Source organism: Lampetra fluviatilis, chromosome 7 (assembly GCF_964198595.1).
Source record: "Lampetra fluviatilis chromosome 7, kcLamFluv1.1, whole genome shotgun sequence".
Classification (NCBI taxonomy): domain Eukaryota; kingdom Metazoa; phylum Chordata; class Hyperoartia; order Petromyzontiformes; family Petromyzontidae; genus Lampetra; species Lampetra fluviatilis.
In genome coordinates, this window is record NC_136281.1 from 14,015,169 (window position 1) to 14,036,094 (window position 20,926).

The 20,926-nt window shown below is 51.9% G+C and overlaps 2 protein-coding genes across 6 annotated transcripts in view; one reads left to right on the forward strand and one right to left on the reverse strand.

The window, feature by feature from the left end:
* The window catches only part of LOC144933615 (numb-like protein), a 67,595-nt gene extending 60,093 nt beyond the window's left edge, over positions 1–7,502 (forward strand). For 2 of the 3 annotated variants that reach the window (XM_078858601.1, XM_078858600.1), the window contains exons 6-9: positions 923–1,181; positions 1,711–2,100; positions 3,243–3,383; positions 4,583–7,502. In XM_078858601.1, the coding sequence (XP_078714727.1) occupies positions 923–1,181; positions 1,711–2,100; positions 3,243–3,383; positions 4,583–5,241 (1,449 nt within the window). In that variant the 3' untranslated portion in view covers positions 5,242–7,502. The remainder of the gene's footprint in view (positions 1–922; positions 1,182–1,710; positions 2,101–3,242; positions 3,384–4,582) is intronic. The other variant, XM_078858602.1, reaches the window with a different exon arrangement.
* The window catches only part of LOC144933614 (papilin-like), a 56,110-nt gene continuing 42,343 nt past the window's right edge, over positions 7,160–20,926 (reverse strand). For all 3 annotated transcript variants that reach the window (XM_078858598.1, XM_078858599.1, XM_078858597.1), the window contains exons 14-25: positions 20,617–20,775; positions 19,803–19,994; positions 18,533–18,683; positions 17,492–17,569; positions 16,805–16,847; positions 16,161–16,374; positions 15,429–15,537; positions 14,424–14,814; positions 13,385–13,525; positions 12,611–12,741; positions 11,695–11,803; positions 7,160–11,461 (exon numbers count right to left, since the gene is read on the reverse strand). In XM_078858598.1, coding sequence (XP_078714724.1) covers positions 11,182–11,461; positions 11,695–11,803; positions 12,611–12,741; positions 13,385–13,525; positions 14,424–14,814; positions 15,429–15,537; positions 16,161–16,374; positions 16,805–16,847; positions 17,492–17,569; positions 18,533–18,683; positions 19,803–19,994; positions 20,617–20,775 — 1,998 coding nt within the window. In that variant the 3' untranslated portion in view covers positions 7,160–11,181. The remainder of the gene's footprint in view (positions 11,462–11,694; positions 11,804–12,610; positions 12,742–13,384; positions 13,526–14,423; positions 14,815–15,428; positions 15,538–16,160; positions 16,375–16,804; positions 16,848–17,491; positions 17,570–18,532; positions 18,684–19,802; positions 19,995–20,616; positions 20,776–20,926) is intronic.

Consider the following 20,926-nt stretch of genomic DNA (forward strand, 5'->3'; position numbering starts at 1 on the left):
GGTGAGACGACGTGTGGCCGAAGCCAGTCCAGAGTCTGCTTGTGCTGAATCAATGCTGCTGAAATGATTCACTCCCAGAAAGCCTTTGGGCCAAAGGGTTGCGTAAGAAGTGTTTTTTTGTTTCTTGTGTGGAGAGGCTGATTATAGAAGGAGGCATGGTCTGCTCGTCTATTTTGTTTCATTACTGTCGTCAATGACTCTGGTCCCTTTACAAATAGAGACCCCCCCCCCCACATCCAGCCTCCCAAAGGTGGGAAACCCCTATAAGCCACTCCCAGCTCGACGCGGCTGGTAATGCCGATGAGGTCATCAAACTCCGCCCATCACCTCCCGTTCATTGGCGCAATATTTTCTTGTCATCCGATTAGTCAAGTAATTGAACCGTTAATAGGTAGTGTAATCGATTAATTAAGTAATCGGATAGATCAGCACTACAGGAGTGTGACGATACATCGATTCATATTATTCTTCAGTTCTCGTCATCATTAGCCATGATCTATACACCGCTGGATGAAGGCCTCCTCAAGCCATCACCATCCCTCATCCATCTAGCTCCTGCACATGGGCTCATTGTCGCTCCATCTCCACGGTGGATGCCCTCTCGGCTGTGCTGTAACGGATAATGGCCGGTCGTCAAGACTAACGATGGAATCACAGAAATTAGCGTGTATGCACATCCGGTGCAAATTACGTGCTAATGCTACATTTAGGCAAATGGGAATAGCAAACTGTACAAACAAGGTAGAAAAATATGGGAATAACACTGCGACGCTGAAAACTGAACCAGAAAAGAATCGATTCTTTCCCAGCTGTGTCCCTCCGTGATTCATCACTGCCAATTATGATGACGATGATGATGACGACGGCGATTGCGCAGCTGTTACAATCCGTCGTTTAACCGTTCACTCGTCCGCTATTTGAGCAGGGGGAGCGGCTGAGTCACGCGGTGGGCTGCGCCTTCACCGTGTGCCTGGAGCGCAAGCAGCGGCGCGAGAAGGAGTGCGGCGTCACCGCCACGTTCGACGTCGACCGCACCAGCTTCATGCGCGAGGGCTCCTTCCGCGGCGCGCGCTCCCCTGGCGGCCTCACCGCGGACGGCAGCGGCGGCGCCGACGGAGTCCACCGCCACCACCACCGCCACCACCACCGCGGTGGCGGCGGCGGCTCCGAGGATGACAAGCGTAAGCGGCGCACCCCTCGAGAACGAATGCGCGGCTCGCCGAGGTCACATCATGTAACGACGCGATGCACGATCCACAAAATGCGGAGGAGACATCGCGGCGATGCCACTCCGCTGCTCCTGACGCCGTTATCTGGGCTGTAGTTGTTGCTCTGCACCTACATCAGGAGCCATTCGAAAGAAAGAAGAAGATCACCCTGGTCGCCACCTACCCTGGTTCCCCCCCCCCCCCCCCCCGGATCATCCTCTTTATTGAGGAATCTGTCCCCGGTAATCTCTTAGTCCTCCCCGGGGATATTAAAAGTCTCAGTTTTTTCTCAGTGGCGTAATAATCCACGGCTAAAACGCATTGACATGTAGTTCTCCCCTCGCGCTGGTCCGGTGAGACGTTCTCCTTCAACTCTCACCGCAAACGTTGCCGTCGTTCGCCGCAACCATAAATAAAGCCCTCTCCACAACCGCATCGAGCCGGCCATTAACGCTGCCCCGTCTTCTCCCCCCCCCGTCCCCGACCCGCGTCGGACCCGCAGCGGCCAGCGACTGCGGCGTGGCCAACGGCGCCCTGTGCACGGCGAGCGACCGCCCGAGGCCCGCCGTCGAGACGGCGCCGTCCCCGGACGGCCGCTCCCCGCCGGCCACGCCGTCGCCGTCCTCGCCGCCGTCTCCCGCGACCGCCACCGCCGCTGGCGTCGTCGTGGCGGCGGCTGCGGCGGGCAGCTGGGGAGCGGCCACGTGCGCTATCCCGCGGCGGCGCGCGCCGCTCGAGCAGATGGCGCGCCAGGGCTCCTTCCGCGGATTCCCGGCGCTGGTGCAGGGCTCGTCGCCCTTCAAGCGGCAGCTGTCGCTGCGCCTGGACGAGCTGCCGTCCACGCTGCAGCGCCGTTCGGGACTCGACAGCGCGGACTGCGGATTTTCTGTCGGTGAGGCCGTCATGGGGTTTTTCCCGTTCGCTGTGTAGTAACGCGTGTCCGATGAAAGTACAGATGCTTTAGTTGCGTCCGTGCATACCGGGAGGGTGCTGCACTATCTGTCCAACCGGCCTTCGTCCAACGGTGGATCGATCATGACTTGCTTATGATGATGATGATGAGATGATGATGTGCGGTTAAGGCTCCTGATTAGAATCCCCCAGTTTAAAATTGGGCATCACTTGGGCTTGAAATGGGATTGGATCTTTAACGAGAATGGAGGGCCACACAACCCCATCGCTGACCTGGCCTACACACGTATTTTATTCTTATTTTTAAATCCTTTATATTAAGTTCACTTGCTTGCTTGCTTGCGCGCTTACGACCGTGCAAATCTTTCGGTCGTTTTTTAACCCACTTCCCGTGATCCAATCGAGCTGACATTTTGCACACAGACTCGTTGTGCGTGACAATTTATTTTCGTGAAAATTTTGTTTAAAATTTTTTACACTTTTTAGGAAAAAATAAATTATATTTAATTACCAATTGCTTAATGGTGGCAGGCAATCATCTGACCCATAGGTGGCAGCCATCTCAAGCCAGAGGACGAGAGGACTCTAGCCGCAACGCATATAAAGGATTTATAGTGAAAAACTTTGTTTTTACCGGTTAATTTTTTCTTTCTTCTAAAAGCTGCTTCGTTTCAAAAACAATTGCCATGCTTTTATTATTTCTGTTCAAATCCCAGGTATATGGGGAATCTCAGTTATATCCGCTAATTATGCTGGGGTGAATGTATTTGCGAATGAGCCAACTGAAATATAGGAGGTGCACATTATCGTTGTTTAGTTTCAACAGGGCTCTCTTTGTTAAAGGGAAGTTGTGAGAAGTAAAAAAAAAGAAATATTCGGAGTCGCCATGTGCACACTTAGCTTTTGTGTTTTTTGTTGATTCACGGAACTTTGTTGCCGTGAAAAAGTCGAGTACATTTTTCACGTCTGTGTTTAAAAAAAAGTATGGTCAAAACAATCCCCATGACCGACCAGGCACAGCGTGAAGGGACCTGCCCTCAGCAGCAGGTGGACAAAGCCCTGTAAACTACCTTCAATAGGAAATAAACTCAGTAACGGGTGTGTGTGCGTGCGTGGCTACAGGAACAGTGGAGGTTGGCGGGCACGTGGACGCGCTCTGCGCCCAGATGAACTCAACGAGGCTGGCGCCAAGCCCCCCAAGCGACCCCTTCTACTCCCCGTCGGCAGACAGCGGGCCCCCCCGCATGGCCTCCCCTGCGGCAGGTTCGACCCTCTCCATTGCGTTTTAGGGTTTTTGTCTGACGTGAAATCGGGAAAAAACGAAGGAATCGGGAACTAAATTATTTGGCACCCCGAAGGAGCTCCCGGTACATGAAGTGAAACGTCGGGCATCGTGCCGAACGACACGCGGTACGACCCCGACGACACATCGGAGGACTATTCAGCGCAACCGTGAACACGTACCCAGAAGTAGGCTCTAATGGCTCCCGATGCAGCAATCGGTCGCTGTTTGATTTTACACATGCCCTGATTCACACGTGTGTCAAATTCTTGAAGTGAGATTGATACAAGAGCTATCGCCCCGCTTCAATTGCTTTGTTACATTCCAAGACGATTCTAACATTGACCAAACTTCCAGTTCGTACACTCGGTGTCATGGGCATTGGATCAAATATCCACTCATAACTCTCGCACACAAATGCGCCATCCGACGGGAGGGAACAGCCCGCGAAAGTAGATATCGCAGACCTTCTGAAATCCTGTCGAGTGCACTTATCGAGTTTGCAGTTATTTTTGACTCACTTACGTGAAAGAAAGCCAAATGAAAGTTTTTTTCTGCGCAATTATTGGTGAATGAGCTGAGACTACCGGTTTAATCGCGGGGGGTTGCGCAGATGGACTTACCGGCAAAAAGTGACGATGCTTGGCTTTTGAAAACGTGAACAGAACATTTTGAATAATACACGTGAGGTGACGTAATATTGTGGATAGGGTAATTGTAAGATTCATCATGAAAAAAAATCGAATTACATTTTATTTGAGATATATTTCTCTAAACAAATATACTGCAAAAATGAATATCAAACTCTTAACGGCCGCTCTGAGCGTAACTCCGAAAAATCTCAGACAGCTGCCTCCGTTGCCCTTGCCCCAGACTCTCCCTGCATCTCCTTGAGCCTTTTTCAGGCCGTGCCAAATCCATTCCATCAACGCCACAGTCGGTGACCGAGATATTTTTAACTGGAAGCAGAACCGTTTGCTCCTTGCGGCTATTTCAAGCGTCACATTAATTGAACAAACACCTTAGTTTGACAAAAAACTACACTTTTCCGTGAAAGCGTCGATGACTCATTCTATTTCGACTCGTGTGCGCAATTACAAATTTGCAATTAGCGCAATCTCTCATTCTCTCTCTTATCCTCTCGCTCTCGCGCGCTCCTCCTTCCGATCCCGCCGTGCAGGGAACGTCCCCTGGGCCCCCGTGGCTGCTCGCGAGATGGCGACGTTTGCCGGGGTAAAGCCGATGAGCCTGTCCGAGGCGGAGCAGTGGCTGGCGGACGTGGCACGCGCCGTCACCACGCCGTGCCCCTCGCCGCTGACGCCGCGCTCGCCGCCGGCGTCGTGCCCGGCGGTGGCGGCGGCCGTGCTGCTGCCGCTGCCTGCGGCCCCCCGCTACCAGGCCCCTCCGGCGGCGCTGCCAACGACGGCCCACACGGGCCCGTACTCGTCCCCTCTGCTCCAGCACCAGCAGCAGCAGCATCGCACGGGGATGACGCCGTCGCAAATGGCCGCGTCGGTCTTCAGCAAGACGGGGTCGCCGAAGGTGGCGTCGGCAGCGGGCGCGGCGCGACCCGCCACGGGCGCCGTCTTCGCGTCCCGCCAGACGACCGCGGTGTTTGGTGGCGGCGGCGTCGGCGGCCCGGCGTCCTGGGCCCCGCGCGACTCGCCGGTGCCGGCGGCGTACGCCGGCGCGCCGCGCCCCCCCGCGCTGCCGCAGGTGGACTCGTTTGAGAGCCGCTGGGCCGCGGCGCAGGCCGACAGCCACAAGTCGTGCCTCGGCCCCCCGAGGGGCGACCCCTTCTGCGCGGACGCGTTCAAAACCTTCGAGATTCGCCTGTGATGCTGACGTCGGCCCGGCGTGCGTCGCGCGTGGGTGCGTGCGGGGCAGGAAGGGAACTGCGTCGTCTCAGCGGCAGGCCTGTAGCGTGACCTCGTATGAAGGTGGGGGGCGTCCCAAAACTCAGGGGGTCGGGGGGGAGGTACAACGCAGCCGATGTTCAACTTCGAACAAATTTGAGAATTTACGAGCAGAAGGCTCAGCCCACTCCCTTCCTTCTGCGACGTTACGGGGCTGCTCAATGGTCACTTTGTTGGTGAGGTTTTTATATATATAGAATATATAAATATACACTCGTCTTTCGGGACATGTGGGAAGCAAAGCTTTGTTTTTGCATGTTAAGTTATAGGTCCATGGTGAGACTGCAGTTGTATTACCAAAGCTGCTGTTTGTCAGTATTGGAGCAAGGCATATGATGTGTATTATTGTACGTTATTTATAAGTTATAACCGGTCATAGCTTTAGTTTTACCGTATTTAAAAAAAAAATACAAAAAAGGGAGAAAAATATTAATCCCTGTATATTATTATTATTGTATCACAAGTTGTGTGACCTCAGTTTATGAATAATCTGAGTAAAAGAGGGCGAGTGTCGCGTGCGTGAGCAAGCAACAATAATAATCGCTGACATGCGATGACTTCAAATGCCCTCTCGTAGCATCACTGCAGTGTCGAACGAACAGGAACTCGAACGAGCAGTTTGCTTTTTCACTTCATTCCTGTTGCTCCGTGCCCCCTGTACCGTTCCTGTTCTGCTGCAACGTGCACCCATGCCTACTTTACAGAGGGCGATATTGGCACGTAAAAATAAAGATCGATTGATCAAAACGCTAATGCATTCGAAGCCAAATTTAAGACAAAGGCACTGACAGTCATTGTGTTGTACGACCAAAATGTGTTTTCTCTTTTATTTCGGTGCCAAAATATATTGCAATCTCTATTAATACTCGAACTATTACGCTACTACTACGATATATTTAACGTCTGTGTGTGTTTGCCGAGCGCGATGAACACTCGTGTGTCGTCGGGAGTACGGTAATTATCGAGCTTTCATATGTAATGCAGTAACACAGTAACCTCTCGGATCTTGTTGTCGGTGTTAATATATTTTGACGCCTCGCTCCAGAAGCTTCCGGAACGTCTGTTTTTATGCCGTGCTACGACGCGAGCCCTCAGGCATCGACTCCTCCAACGCTTCCACTTCGCTTCCTCTTGCCGTAACCCACTCCGGGATGCACAGCAGTGCGGAGTAAGCGGCCGTAGGGGGGGGGGAGATGAAGACTTTACAAAACTAAATCCATCTCATTGCCATTTTGCCCCAGGACGACCTCGTGAGCCCGATTGGGCAGAGCTGATCTAAATTTAAATCGGCCACGGTGAAGCGAACCTCTCGCCTGCGTTATGGCCGCCACGCTGGGGCCTTGCCAAGCCAGCCTGGTGCGGCTCGGGAGCCGTCTGCTTGTTGTTCCACTGCAGTAGCCCAGCTGTGCTGCTCATGTCGGGTTTCTTCTCCTCTCTGTAGCAGGGCAAGTTGGAAAGTGCCGCCACGCCCACCCCACCAAGTGTGGATAAGAGATCACGGGAAGGGATACCCAGAAGTAGCTGTTGCACGACACCACCTCCTCCTCCTCCTTCTTATGCTGCTGTAGGCCGTTCTCTAATGCAAGGGGTGATGCGCTGGCTCCGTGAGATTTCCAAATGGGATGCTTCGTGGCATGGCGATGACACCCATTGCACAACTTGGATAGAATGACGGGGGAGGTGGGGGGGGAAGACAGAAAAAACATCGTGGTCACAACGTGGGGAGTTTGACAACCACTGGTTTGTGAAGGAAAGGGGGTCCCATTCGGATGCTGGGGACAAAGAGGCTACTGTGGGTGGTGTGACAGCGCCAATGGCTTTGGCTCAACGCTTCTATTCCCCCCCCCCCCCCTGACCGGGGGCAATCGGAAGGGACTGCAGGCGAGGCTTTAAAGTGCGAGCGGGCCACTCAAGAACACGATGACGGCACTGTAGTGTGAAAAGTTATTTATTTAAACGGCAAACGGAGGTGAATTTACAGATATTTTTTTTTTCTAAAAAGAAATTACAAGGTACGTACATGTGAGGGTACTAGGCGTGCAAGCGCGTGCATCTTGGCAAAAAAATGTGTTTTAAGGGATTTTTTTAATTTTCCGTTTGGCGCTCAGCCACGGGATTATTTTGCCTTTGTTGAATACACGGATTAAAATGAAAATAAAACGTTTGAAAAATAAAAAAATATAAGCACTTGAAATCGTTTTTAAACTGCACGCTGGGTTTGTTTTCCTTTCCCTCCCAGCTTACTTTCAGACGCTATTGTCAAACACGCCGCCGTTGACTGTTTACACCGCTCATCCTTGCGCAGACTTGCCACCGAATACACCCGGTCGAAATTCACATTGTTGCATCTCTCGACGGCGTTCCATAACACAACTCGAACGAACAATATGTACATCTCTCCACGTCACCTTCGGTGATGCCACCCGCAAGCTCAACTCGGCCGTACGCACAATGCAACAAGCTCGGAAATAACGACACACGCTCAGAAGGTGACGCTCAAATCCAACGTTATATTCCCGTTACACTTTAAAGAATTAAGTCGGAAAAAGATAAAGGTGCGGCCCTCCAAATGCTTGCTCGCACTGCTGCTGGCGGATGATGTCTTTGCTCGAGGGGGCTCTTGAAGAACCCCTTCAGAGGCTGTTTGGCCTACTCTTCCACACCGACCGGAGACATCTTCCACACTGGAAGAGGTGGAAGCACCGGCACTTTTACCCCACCAAACGCGACCTGCCAATCCACTCTCTGTGGTGTAACTCATTCATAATGCTGGGTGGACAGAAGTCGGGGGGGGGGTGGTGGAAATTTAAGAAAATTAATTAAATACCTCGTACTTTTCAGCACAATAAAGAAATCAAACGAAGAAAGTCACCGGTGACGGCATTTCTCGAAACGCAGGCAAAACACAGTCCTTTCCATCTCAGCTCATCTTACAGGAAAAGAAAAGCCTAAAATATAAGGATTTTTAAAAATCTAATCCTTAACCTAAAATCTTTCCCATAATAGCGTCTCCTACCGATGCGCAAATATCCCTCGTGTAGCCTTTCACAGACTGGTGGGGGGGGGGGCGAGTGCTGTTAGCGAGCGCCTATTAAGGCCAGCACGGTGCACAAGGGAGATGGCGTCGTCAGCACCATGCCCAGCCGCCTTTGTTTCTCCAGTGCTATTGTTTACACACCGCACTAGGTAGTCATTGAAGGCTGAGGCCCAGGATTGGTGCAGATTTTCTCCACTGGCTTTTAGCCATGGCCAGGAATTGAACTCAGGTTGCTGGGTTGAACACGCAGTTGCGCTAACCACCACACACAGGCCCCAACCATCCTCCGCTCGCACACATGAGCACGTGCACATGTGATATTTCTAATGGCTCACCAATTTCCATTGATGGTTCGATTCATCATGACATGCCTAAAGGCAGAACTGCATCATCACCAGCCAAAAAAACAACTGTCATCATCACGAGCCAATTCCTGTGATGCATCAATCTACCTAGCACCTGCAAACTAGCTGATATCCGATTTATAGTGGTTACATCGTCACTATAAATTAGCATGCAAGCCAATTTGCGGGAGACACGATTTCAAAAATAGGTTAATAGAAGCCAAAATAAAAAAAAAATGCACAAAACGAAATATCACCACGACTGATGTGTCGCGCCTCCGATTAGTGCAGTTGGCTACATACGGTGCGAAAGAAGTTCAATATACATACAACATACGTGTCCAATCACACCCAACACCGGGGGCTTAATTCCTCACGGATTATCTTCCGGGGTCCCCCCAAACCCCAACCCCCCCCCCCCAGACCACCGCCGTTATCCCCCAATAGCGGAGGTAAGAGGGAGCAGAAAAATATTTTCAGCATCTCAGCCTCGGACAGCTCCGGCTCAAATGATGCCCTGCCGAACACTGACAGAGGATGAGTTGGGCACCCGTGCACACACCCTTCAGAGCTGCGATCAATCTCTGGTCAAATGTTGAGGAGGCAATCTCCACCGTTGGGAGTGGATTCAATGGCCTTGTGCTTCCCGTAGGCCAAACCTAGATGAGGCCTTTACCGGCCTTGTAAGCCTAGCGCAAGAGCACTGGCTACTGGTGCACACAGGAATGCCACAAAAACATGAATTAGACGCCCAATGCTTAAAGTTAAAAGAACACACTTAAAAAAAAAATCAAGTTCCCTTACAAAGATGGACCACTAATGTCGATAAAGTAATCTACTCAGGTGAAGTCACCTGGCATGGCCATTGCCTGGCACAGGGTGGTGCACTGCTCGCTGAAGAGTTCCAAATTCGAATTTAGTCACCTCACACCAAGATAGCAATAACACAATTGCAAGATAATTGGTGGGGGGGGGACATTTTAAGAAAATCTTAACTTATTCATAGAAAATGATGCTGCCGTGACTGATGTAGATTTAAAACACTCAAGTGAATAGTGTTGAAATACTGGTGAGATTACGGAAAATGTCACTGATGGCCAGCGACTGCACAACGATGACATTCAAATAATACGCAGCGCAGTTCCAAATCGTCAGACATTTTGGCCACACAACATGCGATGCGACTAAAACAGAAAACACACATCAGACGTGCGCGGCACAATTGTGAGAGCGCACGCAGTGATACAGCACAGTTATCAGTGTGAACATAACAAATAATTGCTCGGATTGAAAACTGAAAAACTACACTAAGCCAAGATTTGCATTGTGAGGAAATGGTTAAAAAATGCATCACCTAGGCCAGAGATTCTCAAAGTCCAGTCCTCGCAATGCCCCACAATGCAGCATTCCAGCTGTGACAGTGCACTTCTAATTCGTGACACTCTGCATGCACCTGACGATTGGGTCATCGCCGACAGCTGCACCGTGGGGGTGAGTGACGGGAACTGGAGCTTAAGAATCGTTAAGCCAGGCGATTTTCCCAATCGTTAGTGACGGACAGTGACGTTTTTTCCACCAACTGGAAAAGAAACATTCTCTGGCGTGTGAAAAGCCCGCCCGCTACAAACTGTGTATATATTTTTTTTATCAGAATAAGGTTTCCCGTGACAAGATACTACAATATATCAAGCGACATAAACTCAAATATATTTGTTTAGTTTGTTTTGCTAGGGATCGTATCGTGATTATTGTAGCTAATTATGTTTTTTTTTAATATAGGGTGCTTCAAAAAAATGTAACCACTTTCGAGAATTTGCAACAATAACACAATAAATATGCCTCCGAGCTCTGGAGACCACCTGGAGAAGATTCCAGGCGCGTGTTGACAATGATGGCCAAGAAGTGGAGACTCTTTGACGTTTTGAAGCTATTAACATACATTTGTTATGTTTATTATCGGTTATTTTTCCAATAAAAACGATAGTTCTATATAAATGGTGACATTTTTTTGAAGCACCCAGGATATATTTTTTCACAAAACTTTACATAAAGAAAAACATCGCAATGACCCAATAAAATTGTGTTTTGTAAGATGATTTCCGAATAAACTGACAGCCTGGTGGTTATGACATCATCACTCTCTGTCAGCATTATAAGCGTTATAGATTGTAAAGTTGCAATAAGATTCATGGCAGGTTTATGTTGCGTTTCATGCAAATTAACAACTTTTGATCGATCTTCATTCATGCTCGGAAGTACGTCAAAGCACAAAAATGCGACAAATGCAAAATTCAAATTGCGCCGACATCGCTACGCTCGCGACAATCGTAAGTAATTTGATTTCGCGACGTACGAAGCCTGATCAAATCCTGCCCACAGTGTTTCCCATCGCGCAGCCGCATTCGCGCACGCTCGCGAGGACGCGAGGACCCGCCCGAGTCGGTAGCGGACCGCTCCGACGCTCCGGCCGTCCCGTCGCGCATCATACCCTACGGGCGACCCCGTGCGCCCTCTCCCTCTGGCCCAGCGCGCGCCTCGGCTTCTCCCTCTTCCCGCGCCGTTGGCTCCAGCGGACGTTGATGGGCCGCCGGGCGGTGGCCCCGACCAGCAGGTCGGCGGGCGGCGAGCGCGCCACGATTCCTCCCAGCGTCGCCACGCACGCGTAGCGGCCCGAGTCGCCGGCGCGAGCCGAGAAGAGCACCAGCTCGCCGTCGGCGCCCAGCGCAGCGCGCCCCTCCGACAGCTGCACCTCCACGTCGTCCCTGTGCGCGGTGGCGGCGCGGCGGATGCGGGGAGCGGGGAAGGTGACACGCAGAGGGAGATGAACGCTCGGTCGCTCGCTCGCTCTCTCTCTCTCGGCGTTACGTTTCGAGCTTCACGTGAATTTGTTTAACCCAGGTTGAGAAATCACGAGACTGATTTCTCAACCTGCGACAGTAGCCTGGGTCACCAAAAATACAAAGAGCAGTGTGTATCCAAAGGCGCATCCAAGTACCGTGTCCACTGGATGAAGGCCCGTTTGTCGGAGGCCGTGCAGGGCAGCTCCACGTGCTGACCCTCCGACACGTGCATGCTGCTCGGGGCCTTCACGATGCGCAGCTCACCTGCGCGCGTCACCGATGCAAGTCAGAGTGGCGCACTACACGACTGGCGTCTTTAAGGCGTGTTTACCGTTCCACTTAGAGCTGCGGAACAAGAGGAAGCAAATATATCATCACAAGCAAGGAATCGCTCTCCGCTTTGTATTCGGGTCATACCGCGCGTTGTTCGGCATCATGCCCAAACTTTTCCACGCACGTGGCTTCTTCGGAAATGGGATTTGAAAGCTCACACCCAGTGAAGCAAAGCGTCGGACATCGTGCCACACGGTGCGACTCAAACAGCACATTGGAGAGCTAGACAACACAACCGCTTTTTGAGAGGGGATGACCTGACCTAAAGAGTGGGCAAAATAATTTTAGGTATTGTTTCCAGACTATAACTTTTAAGTATTTTTATCATTAACAAAACTGAAAGCTCATTTCGGACAGCCTGGGCCATTCAGCCGAGGTAGTGATTCTACAATGTAACAGCCGGCGGTGTGATGATCGAGTGTGCAGATGGTGGTATTGGCATTGGGGCCCACAGGCCGATAAAGCACGGTCGGTTACGTACGGTGCGAAATAAGTATAAAATGCATACAGGTAGTACAGACCAACGCACACAAATTCTTGAGCAATCGCCATAAGTGAGCACCTATTAAGGCCCGGATCATGCCGGCTTCAATGGGGGGGAGGGGGGGGTAGGTGTGTGATCGGCGCTGATGTTTACACACCACACCAAGTAAACACCAAGCCAAAATCTTCCTTTTAAGAGGTAACACAAAACGGCGGGCGGCGAGGCTCGCCCGAGACAATCCCGCGGTCACGCACCAGATATGACGAGGTTGATGTTGCGGAATTTGGTGCCGCGAGCGGTGGTGACGCGGCAGGTGAAGAGGCCGCTGTCGCTCTGCAGGACGTCCGCAACCTGCAGCGTGCCGTTGGACAGCACCGTGTACCGTCTGCGTTGGCGGGCACGTCGCCGCAGAAGCACAAACAACAACAACAACGACGACGATAACGACATCAACCGCACATGCGTGGCCACGCACGTAGTTGGGCACGTTCACACACATTTACAGATACCTACACAAATGCACTCGGGCGCCACGGTGGCGAGATGTTAACTACCTTGCCTGGTATACAGGAGGTCATGTTCTCCCCGTGGTCGCGTGGATTTTTCTCCGGGCCCTCCTGTTTCTCCCTTCACATTTAGAATCAACGTTCGTTCAAAATATTTGGCTGCTATACATTTCCACATAATGAGCCACTTCATTGAGATATCAATTGTGGCCAGGTTGCTTCTGAGAAAAAGCCATAGAGCTCAGTGGGTTTAACCTTGTAAAATAACACTAGTTTTAATCGTTTTATAGTCTATTATCTCTATACGACCGTGCCAGGAGGGCACAATAACGTTTGTGAGGCTCAGGGATACATTACCCAGTCAGCTTGCGCAACTGCCAATAAAATACATCCCTGAGCAAACGGCGAGTGTTACGTCATAACCCGTGCGTGTGATGCACCAGGATTTTCAGGGCCGTGCCACCGGTGTGGCGGACGCCATGAACAGGGGGAGCGTGAAGGTGACGTGCATGACGTGTGAACCTGCTCTGCTCGGAGATAGGCCGCCCGTCCTTCAGCCACTCAATGGAGGGCCTCACGTTGCCGGCGACCCAGCAGTGCAGCTGCACGGGGAGGCCGATCCGAGCCGTCACCACCGCCGGGTCCTGGTTGAGCACCCGTGTGCTGCGCGGCCACGGCGGGGTCGGCGAGGGCGCGGGCAACGCGGCGGGGGACAGCGGCATGCGGAGAACGATTTTAAACACCGTGGGCGGTCGGGGGAGCGGAGAGCTCGCTGGTTCAGAGGACCCTCAAAATGCGACAATGTAGCAGCCAGCGGTTTTGTCTATCAGCTTGCATTCATCAGTAAAAGCCCTCGAAGAAAGACACGGCGAGAGGGCACGGGGTCAACGTTAGCCGGAGCGCTCCGAAGCAATCGGTGAGACTGGGCCCGTGGGCTCGTCAGTCTCGATACTCAGTGAGGCTTCATTTGTTAGTCATTAATCTGTAAAGTTTAACGCAACGACAGTTGTTCTCACAAATAGACACGCACATAACTCTGTACGCTAACCCAGCGCTCCGTCATTAGCGCGTGCGGATTGCGCACGGTTTTGACGGTAGTGGCTGCCAAGAAGAGCAGTGGCAGGTTTGCAAGAGGCCCACTGTGTTGTAGCATTATCCAGCAGGCCCCAATACTAGGGGGGGGGCATAGCCACATTGCAGAGTTTGGGGGTGACCGACTAATCAACGGTTCCCGGTAGTTATTGGGTAGATTAAGGACAGGACCTGCAAAGTCTGCCCCCCCCCACTCCATCACAGACTAAAGGAGTTAAACTGTAACGATAATTCTATTAAATCTACACAACGACCACGTGGCTACTGACTCAGTACCGAGGCGACTACTCGTGTGCTGCCGTGTATTTAAAGGCTCCGTCGTGAGCACAATCAGCAGCATTTGTCACCTTTGTTGAAGGGATAATAACATGGACCCAGAATTACCCATTATTTTTCAAGGTGTCTCTCAGCCACATCGAAAAGCTCCATTACCCAGCATGCTCCATTCATTACCCAGCATGCCACTCACCTGTAGTTGGTGTACGTGTAGCTGTATTGGCTGTTGCTGCTGCTGGAGTGGCTGCCCTGTTGATTGCCATGGCTGCCACTATTACCGCCACCGCCACCATGACCGCCATTGTTGTTGTTGTTCCCTCCACTGCCGTGGCCATTGTTGTTGCCGTTGTGGCCGCCTTGGTTGTGCTGCTGGGCACCGTGGTGGGCGCTGGCGTGGTGCGACATGTGCGCCCCGACGTGGGCGCACGCCTTCACGCACTCCTCCTCCGAGTCGAAGCGGTTGCCGTTGCCGCCGCAGCCGCTGTGCCAGAAGCGGTTGCACACGGACGAGTCGGCCACGAAGTACCACTTGGCCGACCAATCAGAGCAGGTGCCGCTGTCCAGGGGAAGTCCGCACACGGGGTCTGGAGGCAGCACGGAAAGTAGGTTCGCGATCATTCGGTCCTCCCGAACCTCCCGACTCGCCCCCTCCCGCCCGACTGGCGAAGTGAATCGGAATCGGAATCTGTATTCTGGAGAAATCCGATGGGCTACGAAGCTCTTTTTCACAGATGTCCAGTAGGCAGAGGTTGCAACCGGGTACCTGATACCCATACCTTACCCAATACCCGGCTACCCGTACCCGGCCGGGTACAGGTACGGGTACCCGTTTGCGACCCTGGTGCGGCCGGGTACGGGTAGGCCGTGAGTCAATGGTGAGTAACCGTTTGTCACTTATTTCCCAACGTCTTGTCTCTTCTCACAATTCAAGTTCCTAGAATCAACCCACCCGCGCCTGCAACATGGCTTGATCACAGAGGTCGCAATCGGGTACCCGTACCCGGCCGGGTATCGAGTAGGGTACGGCCGGGTACGGTTGCGGGTACCCGTTTGCGACCCTGGTGCAGCCGGGTACAGGTACGGGTAAGGAATCAAAACCCGTATGCGACCTCTACCAGTAGGTGGCGGGTAATAAAGTTACGACGATAAACAATGCGTGAAACGAATGGAGTGCATAAGCAAGGTAAGGGGGCCTCACCGCCGCTACTCGCGTAGCTCTGCGGGCAGCCCTGCAACTCGGGGCCGCGGGCGGGGGTCACGAGGTCACGGCAGCATCCGTACGCGCTCTGCCAGCAGCCTCCGCCATTCTACGCGGCGACGCAGAGGGGGGAAACGGACGACGACGTGCGCCGTGGGTGGGGTGGGGTCGCAGTGGCGACGAAGATGGGAGAGGGAGGGGTGAGAAGGGCGAGAAGGGTGAAGAGGTGGTGGAAAGAATCGTGGGGGAACGTTCGTGTACGGCCCCTCGCATTCGACACCCTGGCAGCCTGACCCTCGAATTCAAAGCGATTATGTCTATTTGTGTACATGGTGCTTTATTTACAAGGTACTTTCAAACGGTCACCAAATCGGTTCTAACCTTGGCACCAAGTGTGGGATTAACCTTCGCCGATGCCGCCAACACAACGGACGGCCGATAACATTTCCAAACATAATCAGCACTTAAAAAAAATAAAAAAAAATAAAAAATACTCGTGTTATGAAACTTTAATATATTCCAAACTAGGATCAGGGACTCCCCACACCATGCGAGCTGTGGAAGTTATGTGGTACGCTATACTTCACCGCGCTAGTCAGCACCGGTGGGTGAAGATGGATGGGAGCATCATCGTTGATGCATAGAAGTACAGCACAACGGTGGCTTTTACCACACCGACCTCCACCAACAATGGAGCCCCACGGCCGCGTGGACTTGGTTTGTGACCCAAACCTCGTAGGTGCCCGGGTTCCGGTTGTAACCATTGCTGGATCCTCCGTCGTTGTAGCCGTTGTTGTTGTAGCCGTTGTGGTTGTTGTGGTTGTTGTTGTTGACCTGCGGCGCGTCGTGCCCATTGGGGACCCTGGCGTCACTCGGCGCGTAGCCTGGGCAGCCCCAGAAACTGGGACCCTGCGCCTCCAGCACACCGTCGGGGCAGCAGCCGTGCCTGCAGAAGGGACCGAGCAACGTCGCTCACCCCACCCGCCCTCCTCCCCCCCCCCGCAAGCATCCCTCACTCACCCACAAAGGACGTCGCTCACCCCCGCAAGCATCCGTCACTCACCCACAGAGTACAATGTACGTGGCTCACCCTGCATGTCTACAGCTCACCTCGCTCATCCATCACTCGCCCCACTCATCTGTTACTCATTCCACACGTGCATTGCTCACTCCACACTTACGTCACCGATCCTGTGCATCCAGTCACTCGCACCCCCACACCCTGTCCATCGATCACCCCCCCCCCCCCTCCCCCATATCTGTCATCATTTCGGTTCGGTCAGTATGAGTTTTTTTCCGAGTCGTTAACAGTTCTTTTCACGAGACAATGTTATAGCTCGTTTAACGTCACCCTTGCAAATAAAACGGGACGGTACCGTGAGGTTGTGCAGCTCTGGGTCTCAGCGGCGGGCCAGTACGCTGCACGCAGTGCACACAGAGATGGTACCAACGATTAGTGCACATAGAGAAGAGGGCTTCACGATTCAGCAAAGGGATTGGATTAAACATATTCCTTGTAGGGGGGGGGGTTTGATTTTTTTGTATAAATGAACATTTGTAAAATGTTTTGATACATCTTATTTCCGAATCCAAAATCTGCATAAATATTATCATTTGTAAGTGGATTGGCAACTTCCAATCCCATCCATGACAGAGGTCACATGACTACCCGATCTTGCGTGGTCTTTCAGCCAATCACTGGTCATCAGACTCACTTATCAACAAACCGTCCCCATCAGCAGGACAGATCTCTATCGCTCTATGCCATTGCTCATACAAAGTTGTGACAGGTGTGTTGCCAGCACCATAGAAGGGCAAAATCAATTCAGGTTAAAATACTCAAGAAATGTAATGTAGATACAAATGACCAATTCTCCGTGTCTCATCTAATTCAGATACGAATTACAAATGTATTTTAGATTACACATTTCAATTACATGCCATGTATACACCGTCCATCTCCACCGTGCCCCCAGTGCACCATGGGCCTTTAACAGTCTCACGTGCGCATGCCGGTGTAAAGCACCAGCCACCCCCCCCCCCCCACCCGGGGCCGGCATTACCGTTGTTTCTCTGGGGCTGCAGGGCGACGGACTGGTCCGTGGAGTCGTAGCCCCGGGGGTCCGCTTTGCTGGGCACCTCTGCATCACGCGTCACGCCAGAGACAAACTCCGATGCAGCAACAAGCAATCATATCAGCTGGACAGCTGCAGCCATCGCGTGGAAGGGCAGGCCACGAAAATACTATCTCTCTCGAACTCCTTCTAGTGTAGGCACTCCCACCAGCAGTAGCGCGAGTAAGAAATTGCAGGGCTCCACCTTTACCTTCTTACCTATGCAGTAGATGCAGCCGCCATTCCAGCTCTTGTGTGCACGCACACGTGACTTTCCTTGGACGGAATACGAATCCCCAAAACACAATGGAGCCTCCCCGGTTTGGCAGCTTTGTTTTGAATACCAGGGGGCACAACTATACATGTACAGTACAACTATACCGGGCTGCATGGTTGTGGAAATAGTTGCAGGGAGGGCATTGCATTATGGGGGCGGCGAATCGGCCTAGCGATCATCAGAGGTCGCAATCGGGTACCCGTACCCGGCCGTGTATCGGGTAGGGTACGGGTAACCCGTATACGACCCTGGTGCGGCCTAGTACGGGTACGGGTAAGGACTCAAAACCCGTTTGCGACCTCTGCCGCTCATTGCGGAAGCTCGCAGTTCGAGCGTAAGCAGCCGCCCAGGTTGATACCTCCTCGGGTTTACTGCCAACAACAACAAAAAATCCTCGCCGTCTGCTTCGTCACCGTCACACAGCGGCCGTCAAAGGTCCCGTGACCGTTATTCGCAGGAGGGTCACGCGTACCGGAGTCACGGCCCAAAGTTGCCAAACTTGAACATTACTCGCAAATTGGCGCATCGAGTGGAGCCACGCTGCCACATCGCGCCATCCTGTGAAACCAATACAGGCCACTTGTGAAACACAGCGCCTTCGTGATAGGTTTGCGCCTATAAAGAATGGCACGAATACTAAGTGTGCTAATGACATGATTTCATTGACCCTTCTCCCACTGTGTTGTGGGGGGGGGGCGGCCAGGTGGCGGCACCTTGAGGAAGGTAGCAGGCCTGGCTGTTGCAGTGCTCCCACTCAGTGGGGCGTTCCAGGAAGCGGCACAGCCCCGACTCCTGGCTCAGCTGCTCCTGGTTGAAGCAGAGGATCTGCCGCTTGCGCATTCCCTTGCCGCAGCTCACCGAGCACTGCGGGCGGGCGGGTGGTGGCGACAGAGATAAACGAGGTTGAGTAAAAAAGGTGTCAGTTTTGTTGCCAGATAAAAGGGTAAAAAAAAACAATTATCATATTTTGCTACTGGCAAATGAGGTACCAATGGTGTAAATGCTTACCCCGAGCTCTCATACTCTGATGGTGCATTGTCTTTGAGTTGTGCGCCTTTTGGCGTCATCTGGTCCAACCCATGTGAGACTAAGCTCTAAGGAAAGCTGTCTCGGGTGTGGACCAATCAACTTCAGGGACAGTGCATACATTATCAGAGTTATGTTTTTTGTTTGCATTATGACTGCAGGTATTGTGGTCTATGCAAACATGACTCCTCGTAAAAAAAGGTGTCAGTTTTGTTTCCAGATAAAAGGGTAAAAAAAACAATTATCGAGGTTGAGTGGATTAAAAAAAAATTCGTGTATTTTTTTTGTTCTTCCATTTTCCTTCGGCGTTATTATGCCTCGTTTAATTTCCACTACATTCTTCTTAGGAGGCGTTGCAATTCGTGTAAATATACCGTAGCTAATTTATTCATTAAACTGCACAGCCGCGACCGTGTTGTAGCCTGAGAAGGTGGTAAATACATTTCTGCGTGAAGGCCACTTAATTTTATTAACAATTCACCTCGTGAGTGATTTTTTTATGCCACGTGTAGTCAATTTCATAAAAAAACAAAACCCATCGAGACTAAAAGTCGCTTCTTAAGGGGGACCTTTATCAGACAACTTACATACATGACAATTACATATTAGAGCAATAATCAAAATCACAAATGGTTAATTCAACACAACATCCTAGGATGCAAGACCAAAGCTAACAGAAAAATATAATACAAGGTTAAATTAACACGACTGCATAGGGTTTGTTTTGAAGTTGCGTTGTACAGCTCTCCGCTGTGCTTTACAGGTAGTTTCACTCCACGTGGTGGGAATTCAGTTCCAGAAGAAGCTCTCCCAACACGTGGATCGAAACGCCGGTCATCGTGCCTAACGGCGGCGTGCAAACAACCCGAAAACACATAGGAGAGCTAAATAAAAATGTAACGAAACGTAAACAAACCATTGGCACGACGAGCCCAGCCCGAATCTGAGGCCACTCACCAGGCCCCACGGGCCGATGAACCAGCTGAACGTCTGCTCGCACGGAGCCTCTGAGCACATCTGGGAGTCGTGGGGCCGCAGCCCCAAGCACTGCCCGTCGTTCACCGTCTGCTGCTGCTGCTGCTGCGATCCGACGTCCGTGGAGCAGAACACCATGCGTAGCTGGACGCCCTCGCCGCATGACACCGAGCACTGGCGCACGCGAGAACGCACGTGCGTGTATGTTGCATGTGTGTATGTATGTTGAACTTCTTTCGCGCCGTACATGGCCAACCGTGCTCATCGGTGGTGCAGGAGAAGGGAAACAAACCAGGCACAAAAAGCAGTTGTAAAGAAATGAGACTTCAATTTAGAGGTGTGGGTGGAGTGGTTTGTTACATTTTATCATTACACTCGTTTACCCAGGAACGTCTGAGTTTAAATTAATTTTCAGGAGGGGTTCTGCCAGGTTTTCAAAGTAGGGGTGGGGGGGGGCGATGTCTGCATCGAACCCACGACCTCCTGGATATCAGGCGAGGTAGTTAACATCTCCTAGTCCCTGCAGTCACGAAAGCTTAAACTCGAAATTTAACCACCACTACGGGGTGGGATTCCACATAACTTTGAGCTTCACCTGAGGACAGCTGCTTGCATTGTGGCCGAAACGTCGCGAAAATTGTATTATTTTATTATGCTTTATTTGTATTATTTTATTATCTCCCTTCTACGTGACTTTACCGAAAGAACCAAGAAGATCTCCTAGCCACCGTAGCGCCCAGATGCTAACGCGGACAGGCAGGGAGACCGTGCAGGCGCTATGCGCGGCGAGGCTCACGGGGCTCCAGCTGTTGGCGACCCACTGCGCTGTGGGGCAGGGGCCCAGGTTGCACGGCCGCGTTGTCGAGACGCATTTGCTGTCGCCGCAGCCGTGCACGTCGTTCGAGCCGCACGTCACCTCCCGCGTCTGCTGGCCCGGCCCGCACCGCACCGAGCACTGCGCGTAGCACACATGCACAGCACACACGTGGAGTGCACACGAAGCAGTCCTGAAATTTCAAACTTTATAAATGTGGTCCTACATTATTCATACTTTTCGTTTTTTAAAACATTGAATGTATTTTTCACTGGTAAATGTCAATGAAATA